The sequence below is a fragment of the Triplophysa rosa genome, linkage group LG10 (genome assembly GCF_024868665.1).
Source record: "Triplophysa rosa linkage group LG10, Trosa_1v2, whole genome shotgun sequence".
Taxonomy (NCBI): domain Eukaryota; kingdom Metazoa; phylum Chordata; class Actinopteri; order Cypriniformes; family Nemacheilidae; genus Triplophysa; species Triplophysa rosa.
In genome coordinates this window covers 10,218,298-10,239,339 of record NC_079899.1, presented here as the reverse complement: position 1 = coordinate 10,239,339, position 21,042 = coordinate 10,218,298, and the positions used below count along the sequence as shown (strand labels likewise).

General features: G+C 40.3%; 2 protein-coding genes across 3 annotated transcripts in view; both read left to right on the top strand.

Annotated features, from left to right (window-relative positions):
* The window catches only part of plekhh1 (pleckstrin homology domain containing, family H (with MyTH4 domain) member 1), a 45,605-nt gene extending 28,822 nt beyond the window's left edge, over positions 1-16,783 (top strand). For both annotated transcript variants that reach the window (XM_057344628.1, XM_057344629.1), the window contains 9 exons: positions 2,272-2,449; positions 2,558-2,713; positions 2,823-2,920; positions 3,003-3,144; positions 3,234-3,373; positions 3,576-3,705; positions 3,853-3,936; positions 13,229-13,375; positions 13,974-16,783. In XM_057344628.1, the coding sequence (XP_057200611.1) occupies positions 2,272-2,449; positions 2,558-2,713; positions 2,823-2,920; positions 3,003-3,144; positions 3,234-3,373; positions 3,576-3,705; positions 3,853-3,936; positions 13,229-13,375; positions 13,974-14,156 (1,258 nt within the window). In that variant the 3' untranslated portion in view covers positions 14,157-16,783. The remainder of the gene's footprint in view (positions 1-2,271; positions 2,450-2,557; positions 2,714-2,822; positions 2,921-3,002; positions 3,145-3,233; positions 3,374-3,575; positions 3,706-3,852; positions 3,937-13,228; positions 13,376-13,973) is intronic.
* Positions 16,784-18,568: 1,785 nt separating this feature from the next.
* The window catches only part of slc25a21 (solute carrier family 25 member 21), a 93,473-nt gene continuing 90,999 nt past the window's right edge, over positions 18,569-21,042 (top strand). Inside the window, exons 1-2 of the mRNA XM_057343367.1 lie at positions 18,569-18,698; positions 18,895-18,972. Of these exons, the coding sequence (XP_057199350.1) occupies positions 18,906-18,972 (67 nt within the window). The 5' untranslated portion in view covers positions 18,569-18,698; positions 18,895-18,905. The remainder of the gene's footprint in view (positions 18,699-18,894; positions 18,973-21,042) is intronic.

The following is a 21,042-nucleotide window of genomic DNA, read 5'->3' as shown; positions in this document are numbered from 1 at the left end:
CCAACAGTCATAATATGCACCCTTTATAACCCTTATTTTACCATCTCCACGCTCATTTTCCGCAAATCCACGCAAATGTAACAATAACGTTACATTTTAATGCTGGTATCCAGACAAAATATGATAAAAAACAAATATGTTATACAGTATATGCTTCATGTAAACTTCTGGGCATTTGTTGCGGCTGCTGGAAAAGCTTATTGGTTAAGTCTGCCCCTGCTGCAAACTCCCACTCAGTTCATGAATGAACTGTAGTTCATTCATGATAACTGCAAACCCGACTCTGTGTAGTCAAATTTGTATATGTGTATTGAAATTTATAGAAATATAGATTTAATCCATGATCTTGCTTATAATGATTTAAATTATAACTTTTATATTGTTATAAAACAGATCATATTAATTTAGTGAGGTTCATAGGCGTAATTTGCGGGTGGATGGGTGGGTCATGTCCCCACCACTTTTTGCCAAAGTCAATTTTGTCCCCACCACTTATTGTAAGAAATAAAAAATACGGAGTGTCTATTTACCGTGCAAGTAGCCCGCTTTGTAAGCAGAGGCTATTTATACTAACTCCGACCATCAGTTTCATATTGGAATAGACAAAATGTAAGAAAGGCACACGAAAATTAACTGCTCCATGTCGTCGTGGGTACGGGACTGTTGTTTGCTGAACTTTTTCACATATCAGATTGTAAAGGTATTTATTTTTAATAAATGATGAAAATATTTGAAAATGGCTGTTCAAGTCATACATGTACCAAACATTTTGCGCTTAATTGCACTTTGATGCTATATATTCGTCCTTATTGTTCTCGACATGCGGTTGCTATCGCCTATTGCAAAATTAATTACATTTTGATACTTGATAGAAAACTCCAATAAATGGAAAAAGTCACAACTTTGTAGTTTCATGAGTTCAAAACAAAATTTAGAAAGTTTGTTGTATATTTGTAGCCTATCAGGCAATGCCCGTAGTAATTAGTGAAAATACGATTTTTTTAAGATATTATTTTCCATCTGTTTCCCCTGTATACTTGAATGTTTGTCCTTATTAGCAGGGGGTTGTCAAACACCAAATTTTTAACATGGGGAAAACACACATTCGTTTAAGTAGTTTTTGTTTCATCACGAATTAATACGTTTAATTACGTACGGCAACAGCCATCCTTACATATAATAAAGCACAACATGCTTTAAATGATCTACTGATGAAAACATGATATAGTTTAAAAACAAATGGAAGCAGATCTGATATGTGGAAATTTAGAACAGTGAGATAAGCGGATTCGAACCTGCTTCACGCCGGTGTCAATATTACTTGTTATGCGTCTTTAGCACTAACGTTACACCACTGAAGCAGTCGATAAAGCGGCGCAGTTTTTATACTGTTTTCTAGAGGAGTCACCTACATGTTTCGCGCTTGTGAAGTCCATGAATATTCCAGACGAGTTCTTACAGAAACAATTTATTACAGTATTGTTTGTGTCGTCTTTGTCCCCACCACTTTTCAAAACAAAGTTACGCCACTGGTGAGGTTAACTCAATTTTTCAAGTAGTAGAAGCTAAAGGCTGTTTAGCTTTTGAAGCAGAGTTGTTATCGGTTTGTTTTTAGTTTTATTGTAGTTTTATTCATATTTTGAAATAGCTTTTATTTTTTATATTTTTATGTTTATTTTCAGCAATTCTTTTTTTGTGCTTTTATCATTTTGTTTTATGTTGCTATATAAGATTAAATAATTTTAGTTAAATTTTAAAGTTTTTATTTATTTTCAGTTAATAGTTCAACTTAAAAGTATTTCAGTTGATTCCTGAGGTAATATTTCTCATTTTCATGTGTTTTTCATTTTCATTTTAAAATAATTTTAGGCTAATATTTTATTTGATACAATGCACAGATTTAATTTAGTTTTAGTAAACTATAATAACCTTGTTCTGAAGTGATGTTATCTGGTTAAGGATGTTTGGGTATTTTTACTGGAAAACAGAACAAAGATGAGAAATGTTGGCTCAGGAATCAACTGAAATACATTTAGGTTAAATCATTAAATGAAAAAAAAACTATAATAGAAATAATTTAATCTTAAAGCAACATAAAAAATAAACAAATAAATAACAAAATGACAAAAGTGCATAACAAAATTGCTGAACTAAAATTAGCACAAAAAAATTAAAATATAAAAAATAAAAGCTCATTCTTTGGAGTGGCATGTCCTATCATTCTAAAATCTCCATATATCAAAAAATCTATATCTGTCTATATTCCCACAGAACTGAAGTTGGAAAATATGCTGTGTACTGTCAGCGGTCAGTGGAGAGAACGTTACAGAACGGCGAGAGAGCGGCCAAACCCTCACGGATGGAGGTTTTGTCTATTTTGTTGAGAAACCCTTATCATCACTCTCTGCCCTTCAGCATACCTGTGCACTTCATGAACAACACTTATGAGGTACACACACAGAACTGACCAAATACAAATTTACAGATTACGTTCAAACTCACAGCTACTTCAACGGTATGATGTCTTGTCATATTAGCATATCTCTCTTTTCTGTAGGTTGTAGGTTTTGATGGTTCTACCACAGTAGAGGAATTCCTGAACACATTGAATCAGAGGACGGGTATGAGGAGGCCCCAGATTTCAGGTTTTACGCTATTTACTGACGACCCCTCTGGAAAAGATCTGGAACACTGTCTGCAGCCCAGCTATAAGGTTTGATAGTTTTACTTCATTTACAGAATACATTTTACAGAGAGCAGTTTTTTTATGTCGCAAGGAAATTGAACAGTTTTGATTGACCAGATGTTTTTATCTGGTACAGATTTGTGACGTTATCTCCAAGTGGGAACAGGCTTTGAAAGAACTTCATCCAGGGAAATATGAAGGAACTCGGATTGTCCGCTTGACTTACAAAAGCAGGTTTGTGGTCCTTTTCAGAATATGTCAATTAAACATTTGTTTGTATTGTTCATGTTGTAAGTTGATTCAATCTTGCGTTTAGGCTTTGTTTACGAGCCCAGGCTAAGGGAGAAACCGAACGAGAGCGCCTCCTGCTGGCTTATCAAGTAAATGAAGAGGTACAACAAGGGCACTTTCCTGTCAGTAAGGAGCTGGGCCTGGAAGTAGCTGCGCTCATGGCACAGGTGGGTGTAATGGAGAGTTTGTGTATGTTTAGGCAAGGATATCTGAGGTTCTTGGAGTCAAACGCATCTCAATTAAATTTACCTTGTAGATTGAGCATAGTGATCTAGATCGATCTGCAGTGTCTCCTGCTAGTTCTCCTCAGTCGAAGACCCAACAGATACTTCTGCAGGTGCTAGAGCGCTTTTACCCCAAACGCTACAAGCAAGAATGCAGCATGGAACTTCTCAGGTAAATTCACAATATTCTTATTTACACACTGCATTAGTAATCTCATTATCTCACTTCACTTGATTATATAGGCTACTCTAATATAATACAAACAGTACAATATAATTCAATATATATTATTTGGATATATTTATAATGTTAATGCCTCACATTGGCATTCTACAGATTTTTTTTTTTAAATAATGGCCACTCTGTTCCACAGGGACCTTGCAGAGCGTTTGGCCACTAAGTGGTCTGTTCTGCGTGGGTGCACAGCCTCAGAATGTGTGAGAATCTATTTGACTGTGGCCCGCAAATGGCCTCTTTTCGGGGCCAAGCTGTTCAGTGCCAAGGTAAGTTCAGAAGTAATCAAGGTGACATAGTTTCCGTAGCTGCTGCCAAAATTGGATTTTTTTCTACCGATCCATGACCACATATAACGATTTTGAGACATACCTAGTTGATTCATTTTAATCCTTCATGTGTATGTGTGTGTGTAGCCTTTGCCGCCTTCTTCAATAGACCAAACTCAAGTGTGGCTGGCTGTTAATGAAGATGGACTGAGTGTTCTGGATTACACCATGGTGAGTGTGTGTGGATGTGGATGTGGAGACACACTTAACATTTCAGTAAGAAACTTTATTTAAAATATTTTGGGTCATTTACCTTCACCTTAAGATCTTAAATGTGTGCAGCACCCTTACACTTAACACTTATAATACAACTATGTCACGGTGTAGAACCATAACATTTTTATTTTGTATTACATATTATAAACTTTATTAACAATTAACATCATATTGCCTCTGTCCTTCTGAAACCTCATATCTCCATATTTCATGGATTGTTTCACAATCGTTTGGTCCCTCACGATTCGATTCAGAATCTATTCTTAGGGTTACGATTCGATTCAGAATCGATTCTTGATGTAGTCAGCACCACGTTTGCGCTCACAGTCAGACTAGTGTTGGTACTTTGGCTAACTACCTTTAGAACAGTCACATATTGTATTTTAATACAACTGAGTGCCCAGTAAAGCCATTCTCATTGACGTATTCTGCTGTCAGACATTAAAACAAATACACAATAGTAATTAAACGTGACTCATTAATGCTGTATGTTAAACGACAGTCACTTCCACGCATTGCCACATCTTATGACAAAATCATCATAAGAGTCATTCTACAATTAGGGGTACATGTCATGTCCATGGACTATATTATCCATTTTACTTTAATCTGCTGGTTTTGTGCTGTCTGATTTGGTCAATGTGAGGTTTTGCTCTTCAGATCAGCTCTAGAATACATGTTTCTGTATATATTTCTTACAAGGTGTTTTAAAAAGTATTTTGCTCATGCATGTACATTAAATCGTCCATTTACTTACTGTATGTCCGAGAAATTAGTGTCAACCCTGTTACAACCCATATAACCCCCTATAAATCACCAATGGTTTGTTACAAAGTCACATGTCAAACATCACATGATGTCATTTCCTTTTTTGGAGGAAAATTTGAAGACCGTGTGGTAAGTCATAACTTCTCCTCTTCAATATTTTATCCATATTATTGTCTGCACATAGAGTAGATTAATTGACCGTCAACTGTGTTATCAACATGTTCTGTTGAACTTGCGTCACATGTTATATTTATAAATATGTAGAGAAAGAATATAAAAACATACAGTAAGTTAATCAAGGTCATGTACTAACTAGTCCAAGGTCAGCAGTTTGCACAAGGCCCTAAAGTGGCTGAAATGTCAACCGTGTTACCTGTCAACCGTGTTACCATAAACAATTGACAATGTTGGCAATTCAGTGTTAATTTATTATAAAAAGATTAGAGCATAAGCTTGCTATATAATTTATTTTGCACATTAAGGGGATATATTATTCAACCACCTAGTTTATTTATCAAAAAAAGAATACTGATTTCCTGACTTTTTGGACCTGAAATATACCCCTAAATATAGAATCACTCATAAACATACACTAAAAGAGTGGTTATTTGACGCATATTAGTGTATTAGTCCCATGCAGAGCACCCAGCGCGTCCGTCTGGCTAACAAACTGCATATTTACAGAAGTAAGTTCATGTTCTTAAATCCAACTGACAGGTTTTGGGAAACGCTATTTTGCACTTATTGTCAAGTCAGCTGCGCTATAACGTTAGCAAATTGAAATTTCTCCCTGCCGCTCACTCACTGCAGAGAGAAGATGCAGAGAAAGACCATCCTAAAAATTTACTTTGTTGATCTTGCAGTTTAGTACTATAGGGCTGAATGTATTTGGTTTTATCTCTTTCTCTAGTGCTCCTATATATACTCCGCTGTGTTTGCGCGTAAAAAAACGTCCGGGTGCTGCACCCCTCTTGCAGTTGACTTCCGCCTTATTTGTTCCAAAGACATCACGTTCTCTATCATCATCTCGTTTCGAGATCCACCTATGGGAAGGGCATCCGTACCTGACATCTGTAGTAGCATCCTATTGCACCAAGTCTGGCTAGACAGACAGGAGCGCAAGCCCTATGCCAGGTGAGGACCCGACCCCTCACCTAATGCATAAAGGCTACTGCACGCGCTACCTTTCCTCAGTTGACATTCGCTTCTCGAGACCTCTTTGCTACGCAGCTTTACTGTGCTTGTCCTACTTCACTTGGCCTACAGAAGGACATATCTCCAATCAGCCTTCGCCAGGCGTGTTGTCAGGATTTACGGTTGGTTGCTATTTATCTTCGATTGGTCGGCTTGCCACCCACGCTCGCCATCCTTTCTATTACCAGGCTGCCCGCCTGTTTCTCCGCATGGATAAACAATCTGCTCCCCCATCGGACCCGCAGTCGCATGCATGCCCTGCCGCCTGCGGCTCCCTTATCGCCGCAAGGGATACCCATCCCTATTGCATCGTGTGTATGGGGTTTAAACACGCCGAGGAAGCACTTTCGCTGCCGGAAAACTGCAGCCATTGCCTCGCCCTGCCTAAGAAGCTTCTCAGGCGCCGGCTTAAGATTGCCTCTATCCAGGGCGCCAAAGAACAGTGCAACTCAGATGCTGAGGCGGTCGATTGCGGGACAGCACTGTTGGCCTCCCAGAGTCTGCCGTCTCTCAGTTGGGCCGACCAGGCAGATGAGAGCTTACTCGACGATATCCTACCTGAGGTTTCGTCGTTTCATGGTGAGCGTGCAGGCTCGGGTGAAGATGAAGATCCCTCTTTGCTCGATGGCTCTGAGGACGAGGACACCACCCCGTCCGTCCAGGCTACTCCGGTTAGCAGCGCGGCTGCAAAACCGCACACGATCCTCCTCGAGGTGTGTGAGTGAGAGGCCGTTTGGCTCGGCATCGATTGGCCGGCGCTCCAGAATACCGCCAATCAGGAGAGGGACATCTACAAAGGCAAACTCCTCGGCCCCCCGGCCGGTTAGCGGAAACAGCTCTTGCCGATTGTCCACGCGTGCGCTAAGCACATGCGCCATTTTTGGAACGACCCACTCGACCTGAAGCATGGCTTAACGGGTCTGGAGGTTAAGAATATGGCATCGCTCGGTATGGGTGACCCTCTCGCTATCGAGCCGTCCATCGCAAGACACCTCAGCCCCTCTCAGGGAGGTCTTCTGGCTCCCCCCAAGCCAGCACTCCCTAACAAGATGGACCGCTTTACGGCTTCAGTTTTTCAGACCTTGTACAAAGCGTCTGCTCTGTCGGTGCGAGCGCTAAATGTTTCCTCCCTCCTCTCAGCCTACCAGGCTGAGTTATTGGAGGACATGGGTAAGCACCTGGATAAAGGTTCCCCATTGCCTACTCTCTGGAAAGAGATCGTCACTGTTAATGACCTGGTTCTGCGCAATGCCCGTATGGCCGTCCAGGACAGCGGACGTTCTAAGGCTCTTTCAGTTACGGGGGAACGAGCCCTCTGGCTAAATCTCTCTGGTCTGCCAGACAGTGAGAAAAGGCGCATTGCAGGAGCCCCGGTGGAGCCTGGCCAGGCTCTCTTTGGTCTGGAGGTTGCCCTTATGCAGCAGCGCTATGATGATAAGAAGGAGGATGAGGCGTTTAAGCTGTGCTTGCCTAGGAAGACTGCTCCACGCCAGGCTCCCTCTCGTCCCCCTCAGGCCCCGGCCTCAAATCGGCCATTTGAGAATGCGGCCAAACACAAGTCCCGCAACAGGCAACCCAGCCTGCAGCCTAGCCAGCAGACTAACCAGCCACCTAAGACCTGGGGTAAGTCATCTTATGCTGCAGCCGCAGCATAGAAGCCCCTTAACCCCACCACTTCGGATGGCAAACGCAAGAGGAATACCTGATATGCCCCTTCAGGGGATTCTTGGTCCAGGTTCATGGGCGGCCAGCCCATTGGACGTAAATTTGAGTTTTTTTCCCCCTTTACCCAAGATGAGAAAGTTCTCAACCCAAGGGCCCCTTTTTGCCAAAAGTTCAGGTGTTCCCCATACACTATCCCCCTCACCAGCTCCCTGTTCCAGAGCTAGAGGGAAAATAAATGGTGATAAGTGCCCTGCTGGTGTTGAAAAGTGCTCTACCAAAGCCTCTTCACAGTTTGCACAAATCACCCCTCGTACACTCTCTGCAGCCGTTTCTCTGATGTACCGCATGTCGCCACCAGTCTGTCCACTAAATGGCGCCATTGCACCACGAATGAGCAGTCCGGCCGTGCCGGCAGCTCCGTGTATATCCCCAATGCGCGTGGATTCTCTCAGCGCTCATGCGACAGCTTGGCAGTCTGTGTCGGCCCCCGATTGGGTTATTCGCACCGTTACGACGGGCTACAGGCTCCAGTTTGCCAGAAAACCCCCGCACTTCAGCGGAATCCTCTCTTCTCACACGGAAGAGAGCTCCGCTCACGTTCTGAAGGACGAGATTTCCTCCCTTCTCGAGAAGGGGGTGGTACGGGTGATACCCTCGCATCTGTACAACCAGGGGTTTTATTCTCGTTATTTCCTAGTCCCGAAAAAAGACGGCTCCCTTCGTCCTATTCTGGATCTCAGAGTGTTGAACAAACACTTAAGGACATACAATTTCAGAATGTTGATGCACAGCACTCTCTCTCGTTCAAATCATCAGAACGACTGGTTCACATCAGTCGATCTGAAAGATGTTTTTTCCACATAAGCATATATCCTCCTCACAGGAAATTTCTTCATTTAGCCTACCAGGGCGTGTGTTACGAGTTCACAGTTCTACCCTTCGGGCTCTCGCTGTGCGGAGGCGGGGCTGGCGCCGCTCAGAATAGCGGGTCTAAGAATCCTCACATATATAGATGATTGGCTGATCATAGCCGATTCTGCGGAGGAAGTGATGGAAGACACACGCCGTGTGATCGCTTCAGAGTGAACGAGAGCAAGAGCAACTTCTCTCCGAGCCCGATCACTGTTTTTCTGGGTCTGGAGCTGACTTCAGTGACAATGCATGCCCGTTTATCGCGGGAACGCATCCGCTCATTCATGAATTCTCTCTCACAATTCAAGGAAGGAGCGCGGGTACAGTATCGCGCATGTCTCAGATTAAAGGGTTTTATGGCATCGGCAATACAAGTTTTGCCTCTGGGCCTTCTCAGAATGAGGGCTTATATGAAGTGGGTCCTATCTCTCCACCTCAGCCCCTTGCACGATCTCAGTCGCACTGTAACAGTGACGAGATCGTGCTTAACAGCGCTGCGCCACTGGAGGAAGACTGAGTTTTACGCTCATGGAACCTCTAGGGGCGATCATGTTGCGGAAAGTGGTTACGACAGATGCATCCTTAACAGGATGGGGAGCCACACAAGAGGGCAGAACAGTGAATGGTGTGTGGCCAAACACTCTTCACTTAGCCCATATAAATTATTTGGAGCTCCTCTCTGTGTGGAAGGCTCTAAGGCATTTTTTGCCCCGCCTGCAGGGACATCATGTGCTGATACGCTGCGACAACACCACTGCAGTAGCATATATAAATCGCCAAGGGAGCATGGCTTCCTCCTAGCTCCATGCTCTGGCTCACAAGCTGTTGCTATGGAGAAGGCGACATTTTTTGTCTGTACGAGCCACTCATGTTCCGGGCGTTCTGAACAGGGGAGTGGACCTTCTATCGAGGGGGAATCCGCTCTATGGAGATTGGCGTCTCCACCCTCAGGTAGTGGGCCTTCTGTGGCAGAGATACGGCCAGGCGGCCGCAGATCTCTTCACCTCGCACGAAAACGCCCATTGTCCTGTTTTTCTCGCTACGGGAAGAGGACGCACCCCTCGGCGTGGATGCGCTGGCCCACCCGTGGCCACGAGTGCTGCTCTATGCATTCCATCCTCTCTGCCTGATTCTGCCTGCCCTGGCCAGGGTAAGAGATCAGAACTTGTCTCTTATCCTGATAGCACCCAGGTGGCCCAAAGCACCATGGATGGCAGAGATTTCTCCTCTGTTCTATGCCCAGCCATGGCCCCTCCCGTTACGCACGGACCTCCTGTCCCAGGCGAACAGAGAAATTTACCACCTCCACCCGGACAGGGTGGCTCTCTGGGCCTGACCAGTGAGAGGGCGAACTTTAACACATTTGGGCTTCCTGCTCATGTTATCGCCACTATTCAGAATGCTAGAGCCGCTTCTACGCGGTCTCTGTAAGACTGTAAGTGGTGCGTGTTTGAGGAGTGGTGTGATGGGCGCAGGTTGATATCATATCAGTGCTCCGTTGCTGATATTTTGTGCTTTTGCAGGACTTAATAATAAAGGTAGATCCTTTTCCACTATTAAGGTCTATTTAGCTGCTATCGCTGCGTGCCATGTCGGGTTCGATGGCACATCTGTAGGGCAACACCCTATCCTTCGCAGGTTTATGAAGGGCGCACGGCGCTTTCTTCCCATGCCTGCTAAAACTGTGCCAGAGTGAGACCTCTCCATGGCGCTGGATTCTCTGTCTCGTCGGCCCTTTGAACCTTTGGGAGACGTTTCGCTGAAACATCTGTCTTTCAAAACAGCATTGCTTCTGGCTCTGACTTCTGCTAAATGAGTCAGTGTTTTGCATGCACTCTCTGTTCATCCCTCGTGCACAAAATTTTATTTAGATGGAAATAGAGTTTTTCTTAGGCCTAACCCGGCCTTTATGCCTAAATGCTTCCCAGCAGTGACGTGTGAGGTGATAGAGTTGTCCACTTTTCACCCACCTCCTTTTTCCTCTGCAGAGGATGAGAGGTTACATGCTTTGTGTCCTGTGCGTGCCCTGCGGGTTTATATGGACAGGACTAAGACCTTTAGAAAGAGCGATCAACTCTTCATTTCCTGGGCTCCCCCTCACACAGGGAATCCCATTTCCAAACAACGCCTCTCTCATTGGCTTGTGGAAGCAATATCTATGGCTTATGAATCCATGAGAGTGCAGCCCCCAGGGGGCCTCAGAGCTCACTCTACCAGAGGCATGGCTGCTTAGTGGGCTCTGTTCAGGGGAGTTTCTCTACAGGACATCTGTGCCGCAGCTAGTTGGACTTCTCCTCATTCCTTTGTCAGATACTACCGGCTGGATGTTACCAGGACCCCGGTAGCTCATTCTGTATTAGGGGTGGGTTCATCATAACCTTCTTTAACCCCGGTTATAGCTTGGTGGGTCAGGCTAAGCGCTCTTACGTCACCAGCATCTCACTTGTTACACATACCGGCTTTCGCTTGGCATCTCACATTTTTCCTATGTGCATTGCCAGCATCACTTATGTGTGCATGCTATCGCATGTCACCTGTAAAGCTGTTATCTAGCTCCCTCTCTATATATCTGGGTTGCTTTTTTGTGACGTGTTTGGCACCGCCCACACAGGTGACCGTCTTCTGGCTTGCGGACCTTTGTTGAGTGTATTGGGCAACCGGGGAGCTGTCCAGTTCTCCCATAGGTGGATCTCGAAATGAGATGATGATAGAGAACAATAGGTTACTATCGTAACCCCGGTTCTCTGAAACATCGAGTGGAGAGATCCACCAAGTTTGCCCCGCTTGCTGCATGAGAAGCGAATATGCTCACTGAGGAAAGGTAGCGCGTGAAGTAGCTTTTATGCATTAGGTGAGGGGGCGGGTCCTCACCTGGCATAGGGCTCGCGCTCCTGTCTGTCTAGCCAGACTTGGTGCAATTAGATGCTTCTACAGAAGTCAGGTACGGATGCCCTTCCCATAGGTGGATCTCTCCACTCGATGTTTCAGAGAACCGGGGTTACGATAGTAACCTATTGTTATTATAGTTAGTAACGTTTAATTTTTTTTATTTGTGAATCGATTCGAATCGCTAGCAGATTGAATCGATATTCATCGTGAAACATTTTCTCTCCCACCCCTATTAGTCAGCCTTTATGTTTGTTACTAGGATTTACAAATATCTTAACTATGAAAAGTATTAAATTGTGCTTTTCAACTTTGACAACACTGCATTTAATCATTTAAAAGGTACAGTGTTTCTTCATTTTCTGAAAAACTGTGAATTTGGACATCCAAGGATTCAGAAGGACAGTGACGATACAATAAATAACTATTTATCAACCTTGTCTATATTGAATGTCTCAACTTGTCTCATGATTGGCTAAAATAGTATAAAAATCAGGAAGTGAAAGATTTAATGTAACAAAGTACTAAAGTACTGTTTACAATTAATTATGTAATAGTAATATGCACCTTTATGCAAGTTCATGCACCTACAAAAGCAATGACAGCTATGTATACTCTAAAACCAAATGCTGGGTTATTTTTAACCCATGGTTGTGTCAAAAAAGGACGAACCCAACCGCTGGGTTATAAATTAATCTATGATGGATTGTTTTAGCCCAAAATGCTGGGCTGGTTCAGCCCATGGTTAGGTCAAATATGAAGATTAATTTAACCCAACAGTTCGGTTCGTGCCTTTTTGTGTAGTGCATTGTACTACAAAACCCTGCTCCACCAGCCTGCTGGCTTCAGATGTAAGTGCATTACTGTTAAAAAAATGTAATTTAATTTTTACAAAAGTAAAAAAAATCTGTGGTTTTCGTCATTATTCCAAGTATTCCACAGATGCTGTATATAGATTTTAAGTCAATAATCCAGAAAAGTTTCTATAAAGGGAACCTCCACCCAAAAATTAATTACTCACCCTCAAGTAGTATAACAACCCCAGGATCTCCGTTTTACCCCAGAATGCAAATAAATGTAGTTTTGGAAGCTTTCTGACTCCTACATAGATTGCAATGCAACCAAACTTTAAACCGCTGAAAGTGTGCAAGACATCATAAAATAGTCCACGTGACTCCGGTGGTTCAGTATTAATTGATATAATGCGACGAGGATACTTTTTGTGCGCAAACAAACAAAAATAACGTCTATATTCAAAAACGTCCTGATTTGAGTTTTACCCTGCGTTCCAATCAGCATACTCAAATAATAGTATTCGAAAGTAGAATTAGTATGTCCCAAATCGTAGTATGTTGAAAATAGTATTCCAAAGATTCCCAGATGGTCTACTACTTCCGGTAGAAATTCGAAAGTGCAGAATGATGCACACTCTAACGGCTGACATTACCCACAACTATGACTACATTTACTCCTAATCCTTTTAGTGTATATTTTATCTGTCTGGCCACAGACATATTTACTGAGCAGGACATTCTCAAAAGCTTGTGTAATTGCCTGCCTTCTCCACTACATATCATATGTTTGCTAGGTCCTGTTGTACTCAATGAAAATAAACAGGGTCAGTGCAGACCATTGTTTTCTGCAGCTCTTGCTCTTCCATATCATCTTTGGTTGAACCTCTTCATTATTCGTAAATAGATTTCTACAAAATCTACGAGAACATTCCTTTCTATCAAATGTGACATGCATGATCTGTGAAATGACTATATTGTGTTTTTGTTTTAATAAGACATTTATCAGTTGTGTGTTTGTTCCTCTGTAGCATCCTTTAGTCACATATCCATACCAGTCGGTGATCACCTTTGGGGGCTGCAGGGAGGACTTCATGGTTGTGGTCAGCCAGATTAAAGACCAGGCTTTGGGCAAGAAGACTGTAGATAAACTTTTATTCACAATGGCTAAACCAAAGGTAAGGGGTGCTAAATTACAGAAGGTAGAACCATAGGGGTAATTTGCGGGTGGGACATGTCCCCACCACTTTTTAGAAGAAATTAAGAAATGCTTGCGGAAGGTGTGTATTGTTTAGGGGCCATTAACATCTACTACGCGTGGAAAACGCAGGATGCGCCACTTTCATATAAGTTATATTTGCGGAAGACAGAGAGCCGCGACTTCAGAAATGCGGCCAGAATGAAATGCGTGCATCATCCGCGGTCGCAGTGCTTGCTTTTGCATCCAGTGTCCCAAGCACAAAAATGTGTTCTCAAGCGTGGGGGGTGAAATCAGAACTTTAAAAGTGCCTGAAAGCCAAGTTAAACTCTTCCTTCCCCCTTGAATAAGCCTGGATGTTTTTTGTCTTGGTATATTTATTGAGGGTTTCAGATGTACTTTATAACTGTAATCATTTTCATACCGTACAGCATTCTGATACTATGCGAATTACTATGGGATGTGCTTATGAGCTCCATTCTTGCAACTTTTTTGGCCTTCAAGTTACAATAAGGATTTAACTAATAAAGTTGTTCTCTTCACTAATCCTGCTTGTTCTATCTTCTTATTTTTTTTAGATCCTTGAACTGACTCTTCTCATGGCTAGTTATATCAATTACTGGACCTCCAGTTTGCCAGGTGCCAGCAACCAGACCCAAGGCTTTGCACTGGGACCTCAAGGAGACAGAAGGCTATGGGACATAGACAGCAAACACTTTCCATCAATGACATACACTACTAAAGGCCCCACTCTTCTTTAAATGCTTCGATACATTGACAGTTCTTTAAAAGGACTGCATGCAGTCATGCATAGATACATATGTGCTCTTCAAACTCTTTTAAACTGCATTGAGGTCATTTAGTTAGTAAGCGATAGTATGATTCACACTTGTGTTGGAAAGTTAGTATTAACTATTAAAGTTCATATCATAAACTGTGATGAGTTTATGATATGAACTTTAATAGTTAATCACATAATAGTTGACCTATCATGTGACAACCCAGTTTCAAGGCAGTTTGTGGCATTGGCACGAAATTTGGAATGTATTTATTCATGTTAATGGACACAAATTTGCACCTTTTTTCGCGTCACTCAGCAAGACTTTCAATACACAGGCCGCGTGTGTATGTGCATTTATATATTGATAACCGGATATCAAAAGAAGTCGTACATATTTTAGGAGGTGGCTAACCAACATCACCCCAAACCCTAAAATTGCAGCCGCAAATGCTAATTTAGCTAAAAACGTGAGTTTCACGAGGTGGCAAAGCAATGATAAATGGCTACCCTAACCCTGCCCTTAAACCTAACGTCACAGGGGCAAAGTCAAATCATTACAAAACATACGAATGAGATCGTAGGAAATGGGTATTCACATGAATGAGCCACTTTGTAAAATAGGTATGAATTCCCATCAGATTGCGTTGATATATATTTATACATACGAAAGATACCGCGTATTAAAATTTGTTAGATTGAAACTTGTGCTGGGGCACACGAAAAAAAGGGGAAATTTGTGTCCATGAACATGAATTACAGTTCGTGACAATGTCACAAATTCCCGTGAGACTGTATAGTACGTGAACCTGCACACTTCTTGATCAGGGTGGCTTTACAAATGGAGACTCGCTGTAAACCACCCACCTAGTCAGTGTAGCTCCAACTTTGTATTTGTTGTCTGAAATACAAAAATGTTGGAGCTTATTTGCTCTAAACTGGATGCCTTGTGGAATTACAGTCGATTTTTTTATTTGTGCATTTTCTTTTGATTTTATTTTAGTTTAGCGTTCTATGTTTGTTCCGGATATTTTCACTGTGTAACGGTAAATTACTTAAAGCATTGGTTCTCAAACTGGGGGCCCCAAAGATGGATCCGGGGGGCCACAGATTTTGTGGCATTTTATGAAATATAGAAATTTATCATAGATTTTATGCAATCAAACATCAGAAAAATGACACCACCAACCAAAAGAATTGAGGTTCCAGCATTGTATAACTGAATGTTTTTGGTTTAATTAAAATTCTAAGTTTAAGATTATACGTCTTTATATGGGGGGCCGCAAAGCGATGCACTTAACACAAAGGGGGCCTTACAACGAAAAAGTTTGAGAACCACTGAATTAAAGGTACTGTACTGTTAGTTATTGAAGTCCATACAGTGAATTCACTTAAAAACACAGATTACACAGATAGTTATCTTGAGTACATTTAATACATATTGTATGTTGGAAAGAAGCTAACCAACTAGCTATGGTTATGCTTGCATGGTAAACTGTTCTATATACAGTATCTCTAATTTCCTAACTGAGTGTAATGTGATTTTATTGAAATGGCCAGCTGAAATGGGGCACGTCTAGTTAGGTGATGTCTCACATCTACAGGGTTGATTCTCATTTATTGCATGACTAAATTTGTCTATGCAGGAAATCACATGATAATCAGCACTGTGTGTTTTTTTAGATCGTTACAGAAATCTTTTGTCACATGCCATGCTACTTGCTCCCCGGGCGCTGTAGTGATAGCTGCCCACTGCTCCGGGGGTACGTGTGTTCACTACTCTCTGGATGGGTTAAATGCAGAGGTCACATTTCGTTGCCTTGTACTTGTACATGTGCAATGACAATAAATTGAATCCAAATCCAAATCCAATTGTAGTCCCAGATGTAATGCTTAATCTGAGCCAAACTGTTAGTAGTAATATTGAGATGCAGAAGGACATAGACACTTTTTATTCGCAAGACATTGTCTCTTTTAAAAGAATGACGGACCACCCCACATATGTCTCAACAAAACGTTAATATGTGCAAGAACATATGTTTTCGTGAACTTTGTAACTTGCCAGGCTTTGTCATTGTCATGTTTTTTAAATGTTTCTGTATATTTCCCTAGCAGTTAGATCTCGAAAAATACTTAGCCTAGTATAATTCTTAGTATATCAATACAATGCTACTTTGAAAGATATAACATGTTTTTAGCTGTCAAAAAGTACAGTGTGAATTACTCTGCATCTGTTTTGAAAACAGATAATTGAAAAAGTTCACTGTATATACCCTTAATATTGCAGTTTTAAAGAAATAAGAGGGAAAAGCATTATAGGGAGGACATTTTGAAAAGAGCTACAATAATAAAACAAGTAACTTGAATTATTCTATGAATTTCTATGAAACCACTGTTTCTGTATTTTAAATATTTATTTTAGCATTTTGTTTTAAAACATGTTTTACTGTAATCAATTTATTTTGTTTTACCAGTTTAGTTACTTTTTTTTTAGAAACTTGAGAAAGTGGCTTAGGAATAAAGTTACTTTTGTCACTGCAAAGATGTCTAAAAATGTGGTGGTACAAACAAACTCAAAGAGAGATTGTTGAAAATAAAACTTTCATTGTGCTGCTGTCTTTCAATCTGTCATTTTCTATTAGAGGTTTAGTAAAAAAAGTGTATGCTTGACCGTTACAATAAAAGCAAAAGGGTAAATTATATTTTGTGCACAATATAAATATTAGTTCCCCCTTTTTGCTACTCCGTTATTAGGTTATTTTTGCATGAGCTGCATCTCCATCCAAAAATACCTTAGCAGTACCTGCTTTAATATAGTAGTTTGTTTAGAATCATTTGTTCTTATATTGCAGGAAAAATGGATTAATAACTGAGAAGGTTCACAGAATTGCTTGCCACCATACATTTATATAAATGGGGTGGAGTTTTCTGCTCTTTAAATCCAGGCAGGTCAAGGTGCTAATGGTATTTTCCTGCCAATAGCCTGCAATAAATTCACGTTTGAAAATTAACCAGGGAAAATATGTGTATATACTAAGGTAATACAGTTATATGCTCATTACTTAGCCAGACTCTCTCTAAGCTATTTATAATATTTAATTAGGAAAAGTCTGCTTTTCATTGTTGCTTTCTGCAGAAAAAAATATGTAGGCCTAGCTCAACATGTTTTGGAAGAATCCCAAACCCTCTCAAGGATGTATTTTTACAGTATGTTTTTTTCTTAACATTTAAAATGACAGCTTTCAGTTTATGAGACATCAAGCTTTGTTTTAAAAAGGCGCTTTTCACAAAATATAAGCACTGGGAATAGAGCCATGACACTCTTGAAATGCTAAATGCCAATAATGTAAATATTAGTTATACTGCTGTCAGTTTTGATCTATATCTGCAGTGTTGATATGCCATTGACCAGCATTTGTTTATGGTATTTTTGAGTACAGATCATTGGTTAGACTTTCCCATATGCGTTATTTGATCTTTTATGCTTGTCTGAACCAATCAAATGTTTTGACACACTTGAATAAATTTATGTTTCATATAGGCTAATATTACAAAACGTTTGATCTAAAAGCTTGTGCTGGAATTGCTTAAATTATTTTTGGAAACAAATGTAAATTATAAGATGATTCTCAAATACAATTATCCAGTCCCAAGAGATACCTTTGTAAAAAAATACTGTGACCCCAAAGAGTGTTAGAAACGTAAACCACACTTAATTCATGCAGGTATAATATAGAAGTGTCTGCTATGAGATGTGTTTAAAATATTAAATGAATGTGGTTTACTGCGACATTCTCCTAAACCAATGTCATAGCTAAAAACGACATCATAACTACAGAATATAGTAGTACAGAATTTTACAAAGTTTGTCAGGGTTTTATTTGGAAATCAGCTGATATACAGTTCAAAAAGAAAACAATATTTAGATACTTTCTTGGAGCCTATGCGTTGAAAAAACGTTTTTTTTTTATTGCAGCTTTAGAACATTTATAATGACTTATAACAAAAACAAACAATTCTTATGATATGTATGTAGCTAAGATAATTATATGTATCCAATAAGATAGTTTGCTTCCCTGTAATGTGGTGAACTGCACATGTGTTTGTTTACACTTCAGGGTACACTAAAAGAGAGGAACGTCCACTCACAGTCATTCCAGCTGTTTAAACGTAATTGCAAAAATGCGTGGAAACTTTAGTATAGCATCATTTGTTTCAAGACACCTTGCGAATATTTTGTTATCTAATCCAATAAAAATATAGTCCATAAAAATATTTTATGGACCGCTGTAAATAATAGTGTTTTTGTATTATCTTCTACTTTATTAAGCCTTGGTGGGCATCAAGTTACAACTCGATCGCATTTCAGAGTTAAAATTAAACCACTTTGCTTGAGCAAGCACACACATTGACCCCGCTCCATATTTCGCGCCGCGTGCTGTCAGAACGACGACGAGCTCTGCAGCGTTCACGTGCGCTGCTCTTCATAAAGCGAGGATCAACAATAAACAAATCCCAAACTAAAGTAAGGTTTAAAAACACACATTTAATTCACATAACTATGTCCACTATACAATAAGAGACATTAACATTGAACTAGGTCCTGTATTTCTTCAAGACTGTAGTCAAAAATGAACGAACCAAATCTAAGTGAATATTTTACTGAAGACGACAAAAGCGAGTTTTGCAAACGGTGTTAACAGTTATTTTCCTCAAAACAGGACCCGACATAATGGCATCAAAAAAGCAGAGTTTACTGAGAGAAGCGTCTCATCAAATCATTGCAGGTGGATCAGCAGGTAAGAGCAACAAACATTATTTCATCACCCAGACACCCACAAACTTTGTTTACAAAATCTGTAGCCTCTCGCGCTGCTGTTGCACATACACCGCGTGTTGTTGACAAACTACCAAAGCTGCATTTGCTGCTCAATGTATCCCATATGTTTTCTAGTTTAGGCCTGAATAAAATAAAGAAATGTTGTTGTAAGTCACTTTAAAGGTGATAGATTGAAGAATATTTCAACCGGATGTCTGTCGGAGTTGAAAGTAGGATACACACGTGCACGTAAAATAGTTCCGTTTCAAATAGTTCCGTTTTAGTTCAAGGCGCTTCTTTGCTTAAAGATATGTTATTCAATTTAGTGTATGCATGAAAACTTAGTTTGTTGGTTTATTCAGGATTTAGTTTGTGAGGGAAATTCAGTTTATATCTGGAAGACAGTACAGTAATATGTATAATGGAGAACGATATAATTTCTTTCATTTTTCATTACATTTTGAGGTGTCATCATGCGTTCAGCTGCACAGTTTAGCTCTGCGTCTCCCAATCCTGCTCCTGGAGTATCCTGAAAAGAATTGTGTACCAGATTCACAATAATTAGTGTCTGGTGTCAATATTTGTGAAACTTTTTTACTGGTTATGCAAAATCTTTACATTAAAGGGATACTTCACCCAAAAATGAAAATTCTGTCATCATTTACTCACCTTCGAGCTGATCCAAATCTGTATACATTTCTTTGTTCTGATAAACACAGAGAAAGACATTTTGGAAGAATGCTTATAACCAGACAGATTTTGACCCCCATTGACTACCATAATAGGAAAAAATACAATGGTAGTCAAAAGTGCCCCAGAACTGTCTTCTTTTGTGTTCAACAGAACAAAAAAAATGATAAAGTAATTTTTCCTACCACGGGAGTCAGTGGGGGGCAAGATATGTTTGGTTATAAGAATTCTTCCAAATATATTTCTCTGTGTTCATCAGAACAAATAAATGGATACAGATTTGGAACAACTCGAAGGTGAGTAAAAGATGACAGAATTTTCATTTTTGGGTGAAGTATCCCTTTAAGGCTATTTTGATCGGTCATGAGAAAAGTTAAGGGTACTTTTCAGTTGGTGTTAAATTTTAACACCTCTCTGGGAACTTTGCAACACATTTAGTGATCACCAGGGACTGTACTTCTTTCTTTCTTTTAACCCCCCTGACATTGTCACATCCGCTCCAGCAGACTGTTAAGGAGACCGAGGGGAGAGCAGAGTTAAATTATGTGACATGGTCACAGGGATTGGCTTGGGTCTACCTTTGGCTTTTACCAGCCTTGGCTTGTTTTGATTTTCCAGGTTTTCTGAAATTACTTTTTTTGAAGGACAAAGGAGTTAATGTCACTACTGTGCTTGTGTGTTTTATTTATCTCTAATTTATTTCTTTTCACAACCTTTCCACTCAGACATAATGTAATTAAAATAAACAGTAGATGAGATACCAGGCCTTTTTAAGCCTGAAATTGTTCCTTTTGTTGATCTCTTAGATTTTGTTTAAATGGGATGTTGATGTTTTATTGACTACCACTAGAGGGAAGCATTGTACTTGACTTTATGGTCAAGAACCAAACTTCTACAGAAGTACCCTTTAAAACATCTCCTGTTCTTTGTTTCTTGGCCTTGTAGGCTGTTTCATGGTGTTCTCCAAATGTTGTCATCATCCAAAATACAAACGTTGTAATGCAGTAAATTACAACAGCTTAGTCATTTTCACAAACTTTGTGTAAAAACACCAGAGAAAAGTGAAGAGAAACAAGAAGAGTGTTTGACAAACTTAACATTTGTCATTTAATTAAGTTTACACAAAGCTCTTTTCTTTACGTTTTTTTCAGAAATGTATTGTTTTTAAAAAAAGTGACAGCTTTTTATTAAGATTTACTGGCATGCCTTTAAATCAGGAAATGAAAAATAACTATTAGTCTACTCACAGGGCAATTCTAAAAATTGGTTGAAAAACTCAGCAGGATATTGTAAACTTTGCCCAATGAAAAAAAATCTTAATGGGGACTTATTTTCTTTTCATAATTTATCTCAGTTTTAG